The 20,012-nt window shown below is 33.4% G+C and overlaps 1 protein-coding gene across 10 annotated transcripts in view; it reads left to right on the top strand.

Annotated features, from left to right (window-relative positions):
- Positions 1-20,012, top strand: part of DTNB (dystrobrevin beta) — a 333,753-nt gene that overhangs the window by 40,343 nt on the left and 273,398 nt on the right. For all 10 annotated transcript variants that reach the window (XM_031951429.1, XM_031951428.1, XM_031951432.1 and 7 more), the window contains exons 2-3: positions 8,890-8,957; positions 16,053-16,133. In XM_031951429.1, the coding sequence (XP_031807289.1) occupies positions 8,891-8,957; positions 16,053-16,133 (148 nt within the window). In that variant the 5' untranslated portion in view covers position 8,890. The remainder of the gene's footprint in view (positions 1-8,889; positions 8,958-16,052; positions 16,134-20,012) is intronic.

A 20,012-nucleotide genomic window follows, 5' to 3' on the forward strand; every position in this document is an offset into this window, starting at 1 on the left:
ATGGCAATAACTTTACCAGAGGAAATCACATATCCTCATTGTAACTACAACATCCCAAGTTCATGACATACTCAGAAAGCATAACGAGAGTCAGTGTATATGGTGACATCTATGCCAGTAGCAAGATGGCAGACTTGGGTGAGAGTACCCAAGAGCAATCCAGCAATCTGAGCACCGAGGTAGGAAGGGAGTGAGACTGCCCACATTACCTATGTAATGGGAACAGAATTACTGCAGCTCCTATAAAGCACTCTCTATCTTTCATAAAGTAGGAGCCGTCAATATGAAGGGCCAAACCCGAATTGTCTAGAGAGACATCAACAAGATCACTGTGAAGTTTCTCAGACCAGTCAACAACACAGGCACAATCATGTAAAGGTTCATTTGAAGAAGGAAGGTCAAGGAGTGGCGTTGCAGGATTAAGGACAGAATGCCCCTTAATCATAACATTTTTTCTTCCAAGAAAGTCACTTCATATCTGTTGAGCCTTTGATCAGAAAAAATTTGAATATAGTGGCCTAGCAGCAAAGCCTGGATCTTGTGAGGGTGCAGAATGGTTAAAAGATTTCTCAATACCAGCTCAGAAGGCACTCTACTAAAAGGGTAATTGGAGCAACAGTCTCAAAGCAGTTGAGAGGCATTATAAGCTACAGGGTTCATGGTGCATACCAAAGATTGTGTAATGACATCTAAAGCTACCCCCAGTCATTCATGTACAAAACCAATGAAGGACTTGGTGAAGTATGGGAGTCTAGAGGCAGATATTATTGCTTTTTTAATTTCTGCAAGAGTAGTGAGAAGCTCAGGATCAAGTTGCAGAGCTCTGGAATTTGTTTTTTAGTCAAAGCAACAAGAGGTTTAGTTATTTCACTAAATGATGAAATCTACTGATGGTTGTATCTGGAAGTTCCTAAAATAATACGTGCCTATTTCATATTGGGCCCTGACAGGTGTTGGATTACCTGTACGTGTTTCTAGAAAATAGAACTTGATCCAGCTGATAGAATAAACCTGAGATACTTTACCTGAGGCTTATATCACTGTACCTTTGATCAGGAGACCTTGTGTGCACAGTGGTAGAAGTGGAGGAAAAGATGACTATCCCTCTGGCCAATAGCAGCAATAGGTGAAGTTAAGTAGAAGGTCATCAATATGTTGGATTAAAACTGAGTCTGTGAAGATAATAGAAACTTTCCCCCCCTCAATAATATTTTATTTTTCTAAATACATATAAAGCTGGTTTTCACCACTCATTTTTTTGTAAGATTTTGTATAGAAGCTGACTGTTACTATATAGAATTTGAGAGAACAAAGATTGAGATCCAACATAACCTTGAGGAAAACAAGTCCTTGTACAATGCTGATTATTCCAAGTAAATGTAAATAGTGATCAGGATTCAGAGCTTATATATATGTGTGTGTGTGTGTGTGTGTGTGCGCGTGTGTGTGTGTGTGTGTGTGTGTGTGTGTATTTATTATGATATACACACATATAAATACAATCTATCTTTTAAAAACAGGTAGCAACTTGTAAATGGGTTTTCCAACTGGTTTATGTTTTTTAACAGGCAGGATATAATTGTTCCTTGGATAACTACGTGGAATCACAATCTCTTGCTCTATAATGAATTTTTTATAGGAGCAATTCCTTCAATGGCTTCTCTAGTCAGGGGATATTGAGGCACTGATGGTGGTGGCCTCTCACTTTGGGGGTGATAGTAAGTGGAACTGATGATTTTGAAAGGCCCAAATCAGTAGAAGAGGTGACCCACAAAAAACTGGGATAGTAGAAGGAATTTTAGGGCTATTATTACAATCATGTTGGACTAATACACAGGAAAAAAGTAGAGGCTCATCATTAAAAGAAAATCAAGTAATATCAATGAATAATGGGAACAAATGGCTGAACTATCTGGTACTTATGGAATTAAAGTATTGTCTGGAAGACATGAAATAGTGATATTAAACCACAAAAGATTTCTTCTCAACATGTTAGGTGCATTAGATATCATAAAAAGAAATATAAAACAGGGAACTCATTATCACCTCTTGTGGGGAATAAGAGGAGGACCTCCTGTGGTATTCCCTCTATTCCCACTATTTATATATTTATATTATATACACAGACACACACACACACATATATATACACACATATATATATAGTGGGAATATATTTATATTGATAGTACAAACAAAATTTGATTTCTTAATCTAAACTATATGAGTGACTACAGTATCAACAAGGCAAACGTGAAAACAACTGCAGCTGTCAGAACTATGCTCAGGTCTGCAGTTAGGGAAGAGGCAGAGAATGGTTAACAGGGCATGGATATTAGAAGAAACATTATTCTCTTCCTCTCCCTCACATCTTCATGCATCGAAGCCCTCCTATTGTTCATACTCCTTGTGAGGTTCCCATTAGCCACCTCAACTTTATTAAAAGATCATTTGAATTTATGTTCCCTTGTAGGAACATAATCTTGACACTGAGGCAAATTTGGGTCTCTCCCTTGGGTTCTAATAAGGTAGACTCTTCAAGTCCTGCCTTTTCATCATAAAATTTTTGGGATAGTATTGTCTCTTCCTGAAATAAAAACAGTCTCCGTGATCTTTATTAAGGGACTATAAAAAGGGTACTGGGTGGCTTGAAGTCTGAATATTTGCAAGGAAAAACTTAGGATGACCTCTCTGTTTGGGCTTCTCCTCCATATCAGCACTATCTTTAGCTTGCTCTTTCCCTTCCTAAATAGACTGCTCAGTTGCCTTGAGTTCCTAATTTATGGGCTTTTCATGCCCTCCTCTGTGGTGCTTGATAAAATAGTCTTTGATTTTAGGAAAAAATTGATTAGCTGCATTAATAATCCCGACATCCCATTTGTTTAGGGGATCTAATCTAATATAAAACTTTCCATTCTTACATAACCTGTAGTAAAATCTCAAGAGGGTCTCACCTTATTCTTGAAAGATCTTCTGAATTTGCTGAAATTATTTGGTCTTTCTATAGAAAATTCCATACCCTTAAGTAAGTCATCCTTCTGCTGTTGTAACTGTGATAACTGTGTGGGTTAGTTAGGATCCCATTGTGGATCTTGTTTTAGCCAACTCCTGATCTCCTAAACCCACAATTTTGTCTGTTTTTCACTTTAATAACACTTGCTTTTTCTCCTGGAGATAATAGGGTCTCAATGAGTTCCACTACATAGCTCCAACTTGGATTATAGCCATGAAAGATAACTTTAAACTATGACAGTAACTACAACAGGATCCTCATCAAGTCTAGGGTTATCTTTCTTCCAGTTAGAGATCTCTGAAGATCTAAAATGTTCTTTAATATATATAAAATATCTCACCCTGTTGCTTAGTTTACTTTATCTGCAAGGGAGAGTGGGATTGGAGGAAATAACTGCAGGCTGAGTTCTTCCTATATGGATATCTTTCCTACAGATAACACTCGAATGTTTTAAGGCTCTGTTCTGGCAAATTTTTCAAATTCTTAATTTCTAGGAGCAAATCTCTAAGACTTTTAAAACTAGGCAATTAGTAGCCAAAGGTTCTTTATCAGTGACTGGAATCAAGTGGTTTGTCTCTGGAAATATATTATGTGAAACTATTCCCTATATTTTTAAAGTTTGGGAAATAGAAGTCCCTGTTAAGAAGAGTTCAATCCCTTTCGGCTTTTATGAGAAGCTTCTGGACTTGGTATCCAGACTCATAAAACTTAAGAGATCCCCAAGGAGGCTCTAACTCATAGATGGGGAACCTTTTTTCTGCCAAAGGCCATTTAGATATTTATAATATAATTTGTGGGCCATACAAAATTATCAACTTATAGAACTTAAGCATGGGAGATAGTTGTACCCAGCTTTTAGCTCATCATTGCCTAGGGTTATCTTAGCAAATGATTTTGTGAAGCTTATACAACCCAAGATACAACCCTGTTCAAAGCCACTCTCATTGTGAGCTGCTCAAAACAGCCTTAGTGTGACTGAAATCAGTCCTAATACCATGATAGCTACTAAACACCTTTCTCTCCTATTAAAGGATTCCAGTGTTCTACTGCTAGTCCCCACTTTCTGCAACTGGCCCTGCTTCTCCCAACATAAGTACTGTCAGCATTGTTGCCGTTTCCCCTTTTATATAGTGTTTTATGAATACTTGAAGAAATCTAGAGACTAAGCTTATAAACTAACTAACCTTTTAGTTAAGAACCAATTACACTGACAAGATTATTATCAGTAAACTCCTAAATATCTAGTAATTAATTTCAATTCTGTCAAAACTGAGCAAAGTTTCTGGCAAAGTGAAAGAAAAAAATGGAAAAGAAAAACTGGTTTACATTTTAAAAATTAAAGTCATGGCCATAAGATATTTTAAGTACTCCGGAATTTATATTTAGACAAATTTGAACATTAGCTCAATTTGAATTAGCTCAATTAGGGACTTTGCTTAAAAGATAAGAATTTGGAAATAAAGGCAGGTTTCCCAATCTGCAGTTTGGAGAGACTTACCTTAGGCTTGGAGAATTTTGGTACAGATGGCAACAGGAATCCAACTTCCCAGGGCTTGTGAGGATGCCAATAGTGAAAATTCATACAGTGCATGATATTTCTTGGGTCCCTTGAAGTTGGGAGAGCTGAAAGAGGTAGGAGTCCTGTTCTTCTGTCCCTTTGTTGTCATTGGAAAAGTGGGGACAGAAATCACCTTGAATGACTAAAAGAAAACTGAGACAAAGCTCTAAGCCAAAGTGGGCCCCTCTATTAAAGTGGACGATCTCATGATTCTCACAATCTAAGATACTCTCTCCTTCAGTGCCATATTTGTATCAAGTTTGATACCAGATTTATTACATTCTAAACATTCTGAAGCAGCAACACAAAAACCAGAATCTACTGGTTAATATGATGCGCAAGCTGAAATAAGCAAAAAATGATATATCATCAGGGTCATGGCTTGGGTGAAGTAAGGAATATTTCCACTGACTAGGTGGTTACAAAATGGATGGGCTCGTCCTTAAATTGAGCAAGAGGAGATAGTAAAGATATACCTACACTCCAAGAATCTGTTGGGGGGGGGCGGAGATTTTCATGCCACCCATGTTTAGTTTAATCATGGAAATTAAATGAAACAGGATGATGATATTGATGTCAGCATTTAGTCCAATTCACTCATTTTCCAAGTAAGGAAATTGAGGTCTAAAGAAATTGAATGACTTACTCAGCCTTGCATAGATAGTACGTGACTCAAGTAAGATGGGGAAGCCAAAATGTGAGATGCAGAAAATTAAAGGAAAAAAATATATTATTTCTTTTGCTTTTCTTCATCTCATGTTAATTGTGATGGCAGAATGGCTCAGCATTGTGATGTACTGAATTAGTTGGGAAATGACTTCAATACAATTCAAAACAATTCATTTAATATTCAGAAGAAAAGAAGGAAATATATAAATTATGTTTCAAGTATAAGAAATACATGATATGGCAAATCTGATTGTGCTATTCTCTGTCCTTATCCAGATGGCTATAATTTTTTCAATTTCATTCTTTCAATTTTGTTGCCTGTGTCAAGATCTCTCCCTATCCCTTTCTCTCTCCCCCCCCCCCCCCCCCAGTCTCTTTCTTTGTCTCTCTCGATGTGTCTTTCTCTCACATCACAAATAAAATAATGAATATTTGCTATCTTTTTGCCACACTTATTTCTGGATATTACCCCTTTTAGCATTTTAACAAAAACAAACAATTAAGCAAAAATAACTTCTATATCCTTATTTGCTGGGATGCAATTTGTGATACTTTACATTTCTTCTGGAAGAAAGGGGTGGAGGCAATAGCAATATTATACGATGATCAATTCTGTTGTACATGACTCTCTTCTACAATGAGATGATTCAGACCAGTTCCAATGGTCTGAGCCATCTACACCCAGAGAGAGGAGTATGCATAGCATTCTCACTCTTTTTGTTGTTGTTTGCTTGCATTTTAATTCGTTCATCATTTTTTTTCTTGTACAGCAAGATAATTATGTGAATATGTATGCATGTATTGTTTCCCCCAGAACCAAGATTAGTCATTGTAGCTTCTCAAGGATCAGTATCCTTTTAGTACTTTTAAAAGACATTTTTTAGTTGAAAGCATTTCTTTTTCTTAGTGATATTTTCATTTATTTTTTGGACTTTTTCACATCACATGAAGTTCTAATCTTATATATGATTTTTAAAATTAACATTAATTTTTCATTACATTCATATGTTGTAGTTTTTTTTCCAGCATATTCAACCATTTCCTAGTTGATGGGTATCTACTTTGTTTATAGTTTTTTGATACCACAATAGTGCTGTTATAAATATTTTGGTTGATAGATTTTGGTACCTTTGATTTATATATAAAATATATACATGTACATATATGCAGACATGTATATGCATGCATACATATCTTTATTGGATCCTTCTCTGATATTTACATATTCCCAGATCTTAAAAAAATGTCTTTACTTGATCATCCTACCAATCCTTCAAGCTAATGTCTTGTGTGAATTTTTCATGTCAGTTTCCTAGAAAAAGCTGCCTATATTGTAGCTTCTACTTCTTTCCTTTCCTGGACTTTGCTAATAACCTTGTGTGTGTGTGTGTGTGTGTGTGTGTGTACATACATGCACATAAAATTGATCCTTTTGTCTTTTCATGGTAGTCATCTTCTTCTTTCCTCTCACCCCACATTGAATTGTCCCTTATTATAAAGAAAAACTTTAAAAAAATCAACAGTAACTATATGCGACATTATTAATGTTCTGTCTTAGTAGTCATCCACCTCTTCTTCATTACTTCCATTAATTTTCCCAGTCAGTATTCAGGTTTGTTTTATTGATCTTTTAATTTACATTGTTGTGGTTATTGTGTATTTTGTTATGTTAAGTTTACGTGCTTCTAGCAATATGTAAGGTAGAAATCAAAGAGTTCAGCAATTTAAATGCTAAGCCAAAGACATCATATTTTGTTCTGAGCAGAGGTTCCTAACTTTTTTTTTTGTCATGAGCTCTTTTGCAGTCTGGTTAAACATGTGAATTCCATCTTAGAATAATGTGTAAACATTGTTGGTGGAATTGTAAGCAGATCTAACCATTCTGGAGAGCAATTTGGAACTATGCCCAAAGAGTTATCAAAGTGTGCATATCCTTTGATCCAGCAGTGTTTCTACTGGGCTTTTATCCCAAAGAGATCTTAAGGAAGGAAAAGGGACCCACATGTGCAAAAATGTTTGTGGCAGCCCTCTTTGTAGTGGCAAGAAACTGGAAACTGAGTGGATGTTGAAGAATGGCTGAATAAGTTATAGTATATGAATGTTATGGAATATTATTGCTCTGTAAAAAATGACCAGCAGGATGAATACAGAGAGGCTTGGAGAGATTTACATGAACTGATGCTAGTGAAATGAGCAGGACCAGGAGATCATTATACACGGCAATAGCAATATTATACAATAATCAGTTCTGTTGTATATGACTCTCTTCAACATGAGATGATTCAGACCAGATCCAATGGTCTGAGCCATCTACACTCAGAAAGAGGAGTGTGGTTCACAATATAGCATTCTCACTCTTTTTGTTGTTGTTTGATTGCATTTTAATCCCTTCATCATTTTCTTTCTGGTTTGCTTTCTGGTATAACAGCAAGATAATTGTGTAAATATGTACGTATATATTGGATTTAACATATATTTCTACCATGTTTAACATATATTGGACTACTTGCTATCTTGGGAGAAGGTGGGGGAAAACTGGAACACAAGGATTTGCAAGGGCTAATGTTGCAGAATTATCTATGTTTGTTTTGAAAAATAAAAAACTTTAATAAAAAAGAATAATTTATGAAATAAAATACCAAAGTTTACAAAAGAAACCAGTTTTATCAATATACACTTATTAAAATATTAACAGAAGAAGTTCATGAACCCCAAATTGAGAACTTCTTCCTTAAAGAGAAAATGAAAGATTATGGGAAGAAGCAATGAATGGAAGTGTAAGTTTATCAGGTTTTATTTCCACAAAACAATGAGTAGAAATCCCTAAATTGATTTACCTCAGATATATTCAGTCTGGGTAACACTATCTTAATATTGGAGTCATTCTTTATTTCTTCTTTTCCCTAGTATCATGTTTAAAGCCACCTGGGTTATAGCAGTGAACTCATGATACTACTGGAGCTCCTAAAATCTCTGACTCCTATGCTTGTTTACTTTTTGCTTTTCATGAAGTTTCAGCTCTTTCCCTTCTTTAGCTAACTCAGATATAGTCATAACCTCTGAGGTTTCATTTCAACCTAGGTCTTCCTGACTCCAAGCTCAATACTATAACTGAAATTTCACTGCCTCTAAAAAAAATATATCAAGCATTTATTTGTTCTCCCTTCTAGTCTTCTTCTTTCCCCCACTAAAAAAGAAAAGTAAAAAAATTCGTAATTCCTATATTGACCATGTCTAATAATGTGTGTCTTATTCTGCATTTTTAGAGACAGCAGATAAACTGGGAACATACTAGTCTTTATGGCTTAGTAGAATTTGCAGAGTATGTGTTAGGCTGATACAGCCTTTGAAAACCTACGGTCACCATCAGAGTAGCATTTTTGTGTGAGTTTTAAATGAGGCATCTCATAAATTAGGTGATGATGATGAGGTTGATGTTGATGTTGATGATGATGATGATAATGATGATTACATCTACTGGATATAAAGATAGTGAATGATTTTTTTTCCAACTCAGGTCTCCAACTCTTTATTTTTAACAAGTCAAGTTTTAATATATGCACACAAGTTTCTAAACTTGAGATTAATAATATGATAAACATTTAGTTGAATTGTTAAGTTACGTGGTATTTTGTCTTTTGCTGTATAGGATGATTGAGGAAAGTGGGAACAAGAGAAAGACCATGGCAGAGAAGAGGCAGCTGTTTATGGAAATGCGTAAGTTCCCAGTACTTCTGTATTCCCTTTTGTTTATGTGGGTATTTCTTTTTTCCAATAAGTTGCTGATTTAATTAGTGAAAGGTTTAAATTAAAATTTTTAGAAACAGAAAAGGCAGAATTAAATTTCAGTTCTTTCAAAAGGGGTTTTTATGAATGCTAAAAGACATATTGAATTGATTTTTTAAATCCAAGCTTATCTTAGCTGTAGCTTTTCTTCTTTATACTAGAAATATATTTATGAATAATGTTTAATGTCAATTAATCAATCATACTGAAAACATTACCAACTTTGCTCTTAGCACTATTCTGTAGTTGCTGGACATATGAAGACAAAAAATGAAATAGCCCTTGCCCTCAATGAACTTATATTCTATGAGGTAGGGGGAAGGATATATATGTATATATAATATAAATAAATACAAAATGTATATAAGGTAAATGTTAGTTATTTTAACAGGTGTTACTTATCACTGAAAGGAGCAGGAAAGATCTCATTTAGCAGGAGATATATGAACTGAGCTATTTTTAAGAAATAATTTTTATTAATATCTTTGTTTTTATATTACCTTTATTTCCTCTTATACTGCTCTCCTTTCTCTTTCCAAAAGAGCTCTTTTATTTCTCTATCTATCTATCAAATATTTCCCCCAGTTATATTCAAAACAATTCTCTTTCCATTTGTTTATCATTATTTATTTATTTATTTATTTTTTGCCTAGGCAAGTGGGGTTCAGTGACTTGCCCACTGTCACACAGCTAGGAAGCATTAAGTGTTTAAGATCCGATTTGTACTCAGGTCCCCCTGACTTCATGGCTGGTTCTCTATCACTGCCCCACCTAGCTGCCCCCTTTAACTTTTAAGTTCCAGACTCTCCCCCCCATTTCTACCCCAGTCCACATTAAGAAATCATATATGAAGTTATACAAAAACTTTCCCATATAAATCATGTTGATAGAAAACATAGATCTCCCACCCGCTCCCCCCCCAAAAAAAACCTCAAGAAAAATAAAATTAGAAAAGAGAGAGAGTAAGAAGATGATTCAATTTGTATTCAAACAGTTTCTTCTCTGGGTATTGATATAATTTTTCATCATAAGTCCTTTAGAGAAGTTGTGGATCATTGTACTGCTGAGAAGAATAAAGTCATTTATAGCTGATCATCCCAAAACATTCCTACACAGTACATTTTACTTTGCTTGAGTTCGTGAAGAATGCTTTTTTCCCCAAGTGCATTCTAAGACCATCGCTTTTAACAAATAATTTATTAAAAGGAAAAAAAAAAGAGGAAGAAGAGAAATTAAACAGCAAAACCAGTTGATTCACTGAAAAAACTGCATTGAAAAAAAATGCAATATTCCACACCCATGAATTTCTAGTTCTTCAAAAATATGAAGGAGAAAGCACTGTCTCTTATCTCTTTGCGGAGTTTATGATTTTTAAAATTTGTAACATTTGTTTTTGATTATTTGTGGTGGGTTTTTTCCCACTTATATTGTTGTAGTCATTATGAATATTATTTTCTTGACTCTCCTTATTTTAGTTTAGATCAATTCATTTAAATCTTTCCATGTTCTATAGTCATACCTCATACAGCATAGTAATATCTCCTTACATTCTTATATGCTGGTTTCTTTAACCATTTTCTTATCTATGTTCTTATATTTTGTTTTTAGTTTTTGCTACCACAAAAAGCGTTGAATTGAATTTTGAAAGGAACCTAGAGATTCTAAGAGGCAGGGGTGAGGATGGAATGCATTCCAGGTATGGGAGATAGCCTGAGCAAAGAGTTGAAATATGATATTCCAGAAAGCAAAGAAGCTAGTATCACAACCAAGAATTTACAATCTAGCAAAACTGAGTACAAACTTTCTGGGAGAAAATGGATATTTAATGAAGTTAAGAACTTTTAAGTATTTCTGATAAAATGAGAAAAGATGAATAGAAAACTTAACTTTCAAATTTAAGACTCAAAAGAAGTATAAAAAGGCAAATATGAAAGAGAAATCACTAGACACTCAATAAGATTAAATTGTAAACATTTCTGTAAGGGAAGATAATAAATGTAACCTAAGAACTTTATCATTATTAGAGCAGTTGGAAGGAGTCTACAGTCTACACAGACAAAAGCATAAGTGTGAATGTTGGAATGATTTTTTTTTAAAAAGTTGATGAGTGAGAAAGAAGGATGTACTGAGAAAAGAGAGGAGAGAAAAAATGGGGAAAATTATCTTACACAAAAAGAGATATACATGAGAGAATATACAGGAAAGTAGGAGGGGAAGGGGATAAGAGAAAGGGTGAAATTGATGAAAGGAAGGACAGATTAAATGTGGCAATGGTAAGAAGCAAAATAGATTTCAGGAGGGTCAGGGTAAAAAGTGAGAGAGGAGAAGAACCAGAGGAAAATAGGACAGCAGGAAATACATAGTAATCAACACTGTGAATGTGAAAAGAATGAATTCATCTTAAAGTAGAAGCAGATAACAGAATGGGTTAGAAACCAGACTCCATTTTTTTTTTTTTTTTTTTTAAAGAAACACACTTGAAAGAAAGAGACATACATAGGGTTAAAATAAAGGACCTGAGCAGAATCTTTTATGTGTCATACTGATGTTAAAAAAAAAAAAAGTAGAAGCAGAAATGATCTCATACAAAAAGGCAAAAATAAACCTAATTATAAGAGATAATCAGGGAAATTTTTTTTTTTTTGCCAAAAGGTATCATAGATAATGAAATAATATCAATAGTAAACATATACTAAATGGCATGACATCCAAATTCTTTTTTAAAAAATTATTATTATAGCTTTTTATTGACAAAACAGATGCATGGGTAATTTTTCAACAATGACCCTTGCAAACACTTCTGTTCCAACTTTTCCTTCCTTCCACCCCCTTCCCTAGATGGCAGATAGCCTAATACATGTTAAATATGTTAAAGTATATGTTAAATACAACATCTGTATATATATTTATACAATTCTCTTGTTGCACAAGAAAAATTGATTTAGAAAGGTAAAAATAACCTGGGAAGAAAAACAAAAATGCAAGCAAACAACAACAGAAAAAGTGCAGATGCTATGTTGTAGTCCACACTCATTTCCCAGTGTTCTTTTGCTGGGTGTAGCTGGTTCTAACATCCAAATTCTTAAAGGAAGAATGAAATGACTTACAGGAGAAAATAGATACTAAAACTATACTATTGGGTACCTCAACTTTCTCTTCTCAAATTTAGATAAATCTAGCCTAATATATAAGGAGATAAATTTAATTTTAGAAATATTAGAAAACATAGCTCTTTGGAGAAATTGAATGAGAATAGAAAGGATATCTTTTTATGAGTGATACATGGCAGCTCACAAAAACTGACCATGTTTTAAGAGCATGAAAACTTCACAAATAATTGCAGAAAAGCAGAAATTTTAAATATACTCTTTTCCTACCAGAATACAATAAAAATTATATTCAATAAGGGACCATGGAAGCATAGATTAAAAATTCTTTGGAAACTAAATAATCTAATCCTAAAGAATGAATAGGTCAAAGAACAAATTGTAGAATGAATCAGTAATTTCATTAAAGACATAGATAGCAATGAGACAACATTCTAAAATTTATGGTATGCAGCCAAAGCAGTAGTTAAGGGGAAGTATATATATATATATCTAAATACATATATCAATAAAAGAGAGAAAGATTAAATTAGACATGCAACTAAAAAGCCTATGAAAAGAACAAATTAAAAATCCTCAATTAAATGATAAAATAGAAATCCTGAAAATCAAAGGAAAAGTTAATAAAATTGAAAGTAAAAAAAATGGACCAAAAAATAAAATTAGGAATTGAAGCTGGTTTTATGAAAAAAATCAAATGCAAAATTTGTTAATTTGGTTTAAAAAAAGAAGAAAACCAAATTACTGGTATTGAAAATAAAAAGATGAAGAATAAATGATGATAAAATTAAAGCAATTATTAGGAGTTAATTTGCCCAATTATATGCCAGTGAAACTCACACTCTAAGTGAAATAAATGAATATTTACAATAATTAATCACCTAGATTAGTCTTGGAGGAAAAAGAATATTTAAGTAATCCTATTTTAGAAAAAGACATTAAATAAGCCATCAAGAGGTTCCCTAAGAACCAATTTTCAGGACTGGATGGATTTACAAAAGAATTCTGCCAAACATTTAAGGAACAATTATCTTAATACCATATAAAATTATTTGAAAAATAGGTTTAAAAAAGTTCTACCAAATTCCTTTTATGATGCAAATATCAACTGTTTGGAAAAATAGGTAAAGGAGTCCTAATTCCTTCTGTGAAACCAATATAGTTTTGATATTTAAACCAGGAAGAACAAAAGCAGAAAGAAAACCAAAGACCAATTTCCCTAATCAAAAAAATTTAAATAAAATATTAGAAGGAGATTACAGCAATATATTACAAAGATCATATACTCTGGCCAGGTGGGATTTATGCTAAGAATGTAGGACTTGATTCAACTAGGAAGATTATAAGCAGACACAATTATATCTATAATAAAAGCAACAAAAAGAATATCAATAAATGCAAAAAAAACCTTTTAACAAAATACAACACCCATTCCAATTTTTAAAATATTAGAAATCATTGGAGTCAACAGAGCCTTTCCTAAAATGATAAGTAAGTACCTATCTAAAACCAAGAACAAACATTATTTGTAATGGAGAAACTTGAAGCCTATCTTACTGGAAAGGCATTCAGTCATTCAGTATTATACTAGAAATGCTAGTGATAATAAGAAAAAGAAATCGAAGGAATAAAAATAGGCAAGAAAAACAAAACTATCATTCTTTGCAGATGATGTGATATTTTGAGAACATTAGAGAATCAACTAAAAATCAACAACTTTAGCAAAGTTGCAGAATGTCAAAGAAACCCACATAAATCATCCACCTTTTTCTATATTACTAACAAACCCCAGAATAAAGAGTAGGAAGAGAAATTCTATTTAAAACAAACCCAGACAATGGGGCAGCTAGATGGCACAGTAGATAGAGCACTGGCCCTCAAGTCAGGACTTGAGTTCAAATCTGGCCTCTTAATACTTCCTAGCTGTATGACCCTAGGCAAGTCACTTAATCCCAATTGTCTCAGTTTAAAAAAAAAAAAAAGAAAGAAAGAAAGAAAGGAAAATAAATCCAGACAAAATAAAGTACTTATGAATCTTTCTTCTAGGACACAGTTATTAAACATTTTTCATATAAATAGATCTGAATGGAGAAATATAAATTGCTCCTGGATAGACTGAGCCAGTATAATAAAAATGACAATTCTATAAAAATTTTTCAGTGTCATACTACCAAATTATTAAAATTTTATTTTATAGAGCTAGAAATACAACACAAATTATCTACAAGAAAATAAGGTCAAGAATGTCAAGGAAACCAGTGAAAACAAAGTGTGAAGGAAGGTGGACTAGCAATACCAGATTTCAAGCTATATTACAAGTAACAATCAAAACAATCTGGTACTGGTTAAGAAATCAAGTGGTGGATCAATGGAACAGATTAGGTACCCAATACATATAAAATACACATACATCCAATACACATAGCAAATGATCATAAATAATCTTGTTTTATGAATACTAAAATTCAAACTTTGGAGGCAAGAAAAATTACTTGGAAAACTACAAAGTAGTTTGGGTTAAACTAGCCATAGTCCATCATATCACACCATATTCCAAAATAAGGTCCAAATGAGTATGTGATTTACAAATAAAGGGTGATAGTATCACTAGTAAAATAGGAGAGCATGGAAAAAAATGTCTTTTATCTAGGTCTTGGATAAGGGAAGAGTTTATGACCAAATGAGATAGAAAGGATTATGGAAACTAAAATTTTGATTATGTGAAGTTAAAATTTTTTGCATAATCAAAACCAATGTAAACAAAATTAGAAAGAAATCAGGAAACTGGAAAAAAAATTACAGCAAATTTCTCTGGTAAAGGTATTTCTTATATATGTATATATATAAAGGGAACTGAGTCAAATTTTAAAAAAAAAAAGAGCTATTCTCTAAATGATAAATGGCTAAAGAATATTAACAGATAATTCTCAGAAGAAATTTCCAAGCACTCAAGTTATGAAAAAATGCTCCAAATCACTATTGATTAGAAAAATTGAAATGAAACAATTTTGAGGTGCTGCTTCATACCTCAGTCAGTAGATTAAAATGTCTGAAAAGGAAAATGATTAATGTCTAAAGATATGTCAAAAATAGGTAGACTAATATACTGTTGATGGAGTAGTAAACTAGTCTTAACTATTTTGGAGAACAATTCTAATCCAAAGGATTAGAATATTGTATATGTAACCTTTGGCCCTGTAATCTTACTACCAGATCTATAGGCCAAAGAGATCAAAGAAAAGAGAAAGGCATCTATTTTTGCAAAAATATTAATTGTCACTCTTTTTTTGTGGTGTCAAAAAATTAGAAATTGAGGGGATGCACATCAATTGTGGAATGGCTGAGCATGTTGTGGAATATTATTGTGATGGAATATCAATCATATAAGATTGATCAATCAATCAATAAGAATCAATCAATCAATATCAATCAATAAGAAATAACATGGGAGATGGCTTCAGAAAACCTGAGATTTACATAAATCTATGCACAGTGAAGTGAAATTTTGGGTAACATTGTACACAATAAAAGAAATATTGAAAGGGTGGTGAACTTGAAAGACTTAACTACTCTGATATAGCCAATTATCCTCTTTAGAATCTTACCATTATCAGAATTATTCAACATGTTCATTTTAGGCTGCTAAGTGGTACCATGTTAAGCCTGGAGTTAGGAAAACCTGAGTTCAAATCCAACCTAAGACACTAGCCTGTGTCCCTAGGCAAGTCATTTAACTCCTGCTTGTCTTAGTTTCTTCATCTGTAAAATAGCACCTATATCCCATAATTGTTAGCTCATAGACAAATTTCAAGATTTTATCACTTTTTGGTATAGTGTTTGAGAACCCATGAAGCTTTGATATAGGACTTTGTTAAGGGATTTGTATATTTAATATATATGTTTTGTTTTTGATTACCAGGTGCTCAGAATTTTGATGTCATCAGGCTATCAACATACCGGACAGCTTGCAAACTAAGATTTGTACAAAAAAGGTGTAATTGTAAGTTATTTCAACTTTTTCTTTTTACATTATGAGATCATGTGTGGATCTTTTCAGTGTCCAGAATTATAATGTAATAAATTTTAATATAATATTCTTTATCTTTTACATATGTATATCTTGTCTTTTCAATTGGATTATAAAGTCCTTAAGCACATGTTTGGGTTTCACATTCTTTTATATATCTCACAGAGAATAGCATAGTGCTTTGCCCCACAACGAGTGCTCAACCACTATTTGTTAGTTGTTATTTTTATCATGTCCGCATACATTAAATGAGAGGGATATATTTTTCCTGTTTTTTTTTTTTAAAGTAAAATGGATTTACCAAATTTGCTCTGATTTTAAAACACTTTTGGGGGGTATTTTTTGCTATCATTTTCATTTCTTAGAATTGTCATTTCTCAATATGTGCTCTCAGTGAAACTTAGCCTATAACAAAGAGAAAAAATAGAAAAAAAAACTTTATCAAAGGTAAACAGAACATCAAAAAGTCTGACATATGCATTGTTGATCTCCCACTTTTGCAACGAAGTTCTGTCCTGGGCCCTCTTTTCTTTTCCTTGTCTTGCTTGATGGTCTCGTCGGTTTCCATGGGTTCTACTATCATCTCTTTTCAGTAAATTACTTCTGGACTTAGATGCTATCAGCTAGCTGGAAAGCTCTGCTAGTTCATGGTGATAGAACTTCATGTTTCCCTTTGGTCTGGGATTCTTGACATGATTGTACTTTAGCAGACTTCATGCTGAGCTGGAAACTGGAAGCGAGATCCTATTCTGCTCTTGGGGTCTGAGTTACAAAATTCCTGCTTGCTTCTGAACTTGCTCCTTTCAGTACACAACCTACTAACCTGGAAGAGAATTATTTTCTGGGCTTTTCCTAAGACAATTCAAATGGAACTTACAAGAGATTCCAGGAAGAAAATTTACCAGGGATGTCATAGCTAAGTTTCAAAGTTCCCAGGTTAAGGAAATATTGAAAACAACAAGAAAAAACAATTTAAATCTCATGGAGCTACATTAAGAATTACACAAGATCTAGAAGCTTGAAGCACCACAGATCTTGGAATGCTATACTCCACAGAGCAAAAGAGTGAAAGTTATGATCAAGGGTAACTTACCCAATAAAATAATCCTGAATGGAAAAAAATGGACATTTATCAAACTCAAAGACTTTCAGGTTTTTGTGACAAAAATCTCAGAACTTAAGGGAAAATTTGATATGTAACACCCAGGAAAATATAAGAAAAAATTATTTACTTTGTATATGTGAAAATATTAGCAGCAGGACAGTTTGAAAGAAAGGTGTGGCTTGAGCTGTGTATTATGGGGTGATTCTAAAAAACTAAAACTGTAGGGAGAGATGAAAAAGCAGGTATAAAAAAAACTGACACAGAAGAAGCTAATAGGGAGAAAGGTGGGTAATGCTAGAACATTGTTCTTATTGGGAATGACTTAAAGAGAGAATAACATATCTAGAAGAGTATAAAAATCTTCTAAATTCAAAAAGAAATAAAGAGACCAAGGAATTATGGTAACGGGAAATGTTAATGAAGGGACTCTCAGAGGGATGGGTAAGTTAAGGAATAGGAAGGCAAGGTAGTGGGTAGAAGTAAACCAGAGAATAAGGAAAGAAGCAAATAGGGGAGAAGGGGGGGGGGAAGGGAAGGAGGAAAATAGACAAGTAAATATAATTTAGTATGTGAATGGGATGAAGTTACCCATAAAATAGAAACAGCAGATTAAAAATTCGAATTCAGCAACATGTTCAGCATTCAGGAAACTTATAAAAATGAGACACACACACAAAGATAAAATAAAGGGCAGGAGTATAATTTTATATGTAAAAAGAGCAGGGATAGTAATCATGATCTCAAAGTTAAAGTTAAAATAGATTTAATCAAAAGTGAAAAACAGAGAAACAATACTATATATCAGCAATAGTATTCTCTATTGTTTTTGATTATTTAAAAAATCTAGACAGTATGAAATACTCAAGTGTATGCCTGCCAAAACAAATACAGGAACTACATGAGCATAAACATAAAACACTGTACAAATAAGCTGAGATCTAAAATAATTGAAATAATATTTATTGTTTATGAGTAAGTAAAGAGAATATAATTTTTAAAATGAGTTACCAATTTATTCAGTGTCATCCCAATTAAATTACCAAAAAAAAGTATTTTTCTGAGTTAGGAAAAATAATAACAAAGTTCATTTGGAAGAACAAAGTTCATTTGGAAGAGCCTCAAAGAAATCATGGGGAAAAAAAGATGGAAAGGAAGTTGATTTAGCAGCATTAGATCTTAAATTATATTATAAACTGAGAGCATTGTTGGAGTGTAAAAAAAGGATAATTGTGATTATTTTAAATTAATATTTTCTTGTAAATAAAACTTACATAGCTAAGAATGGAAATGTTGAGAAGGTCATGAAATGCTTGTTGTTGAACTAAAAGCTGTTTCCAACTTCATTTCTACTAAGGACTCCTTGCCATCTCTGATAGTTTGTGCCTACTCTAAAATTACCCAGAATTGTAAGTTTGTCCTCTTTCGGCACATTGATGAGGGTCTCCAGGTCTTCACAAAATTTTTCTTTGACCTCATCAGGGTTCATCATGTGGGAGCATTGGCACTGATGATGCTCTGTAACATCATAATTTCCTATAAGTGGCAAATCACATTGTCATGAACCTGTCATTCAGTCTTTTTGATGGGCATACAAGTTTGTTGACTAGATTATTATTATCATTATTATTTTTTGCTGAGACAATTGGGGTTAAGTGACTTGCCCAGAGTCACACAGCCAGGAAGTGTTAAGTGTCTGAGGTCAGATTTGAACTCAGGGTCTCCTGACTTCAGGGCTGATGCTCTATCCACTGTGGCACCCAGCTGCTCCCAGATTAATTTTTAATTGCAAAACCCACACTAGTTTCACATTGCTCTCCTTCACTGCAGACACTTTAGCAAAAGGTGTATCCAGCTTCAACTTTAGTTGAAGTGGCCTTCATTTGCCAGCCTTGTTTCATTCAGCACTGCTGTTTGGATGGGATACCTGCTGAATTTTCTTGCAACAAAAGAACTGTTTGTCTTTCTGGTCTATTGTTCGTAAGTATGACAAAAACACACACACAGAGGCAGAGGAAGGGAGGGAAGGAAAAGGGCAAAGAGGGAAGGGAAGAAATAGAATGCTTCAGTCTGTATTCAGACTTAGTTCCTTCTCTGCGTATAAAAAGGATTTTTCATCATAAGCCCTTTGGGATAGTTATGGATCATTGTACTGCTGAGAATAACAAAGTCATTTACAATTGGTCAGCCCAGAACATTGCTATTACTTTGTATACAGTACTTTTCACTTTGTTTAACTTCATGGAGCACTTTCCAGGTGTTTTTCTGAAAATATCCTGCTCATCATCAGATACATTTTTCTAAGATAAAAGATGAGAACTCAACTGAGTGCTTTTATTTTTGAAATTTTCAGAATTAATAACTTTTTAAAATAGGTCAGCTGGATCTATTGTAATTGTGCACAGTGTTGTTGTTTTTTTAATCATCTTTTATCATTAGAGTATCAAGTCATGATATTAGAGCTAGAGAGGTCCTTAGGAAGTCATTTACTTAAATTAAACCTTCTCATTTTATAGGTGATGCGATTGAATCCTAGAGAGGCCCCCTGACTCCCAATCTAGGGTTCCTTCTAAGCTACCATGCACCATCTCCTCTTTTTCATATTTTGATAATAGATTTTTTAATTTAAAAAAAAAACAGTTCAACTTATTCCTGTGAGGTATTTGAATCTGACCTAATACTGCCTTGACAACAAATCATTTACTATCAAATTATAGTGAAGTATGTTTTTGTCATGTTTGTCAGTACTT

This window comes from Sarcophilus harrisii, chromosome 2, assembly GCF_902635505.1.
Source record: "Sarcophilus harrisii chromosome 2, mSarHar1.11, whole genome shotgun sequence".
Classification (NCBI taxonomy): Eukaryota; Metazoa; Chordata; class Mammalia; order Dasyuromorphia; family Dasyuridae; genus Sarcophilus; species Sarcophilus harrisii.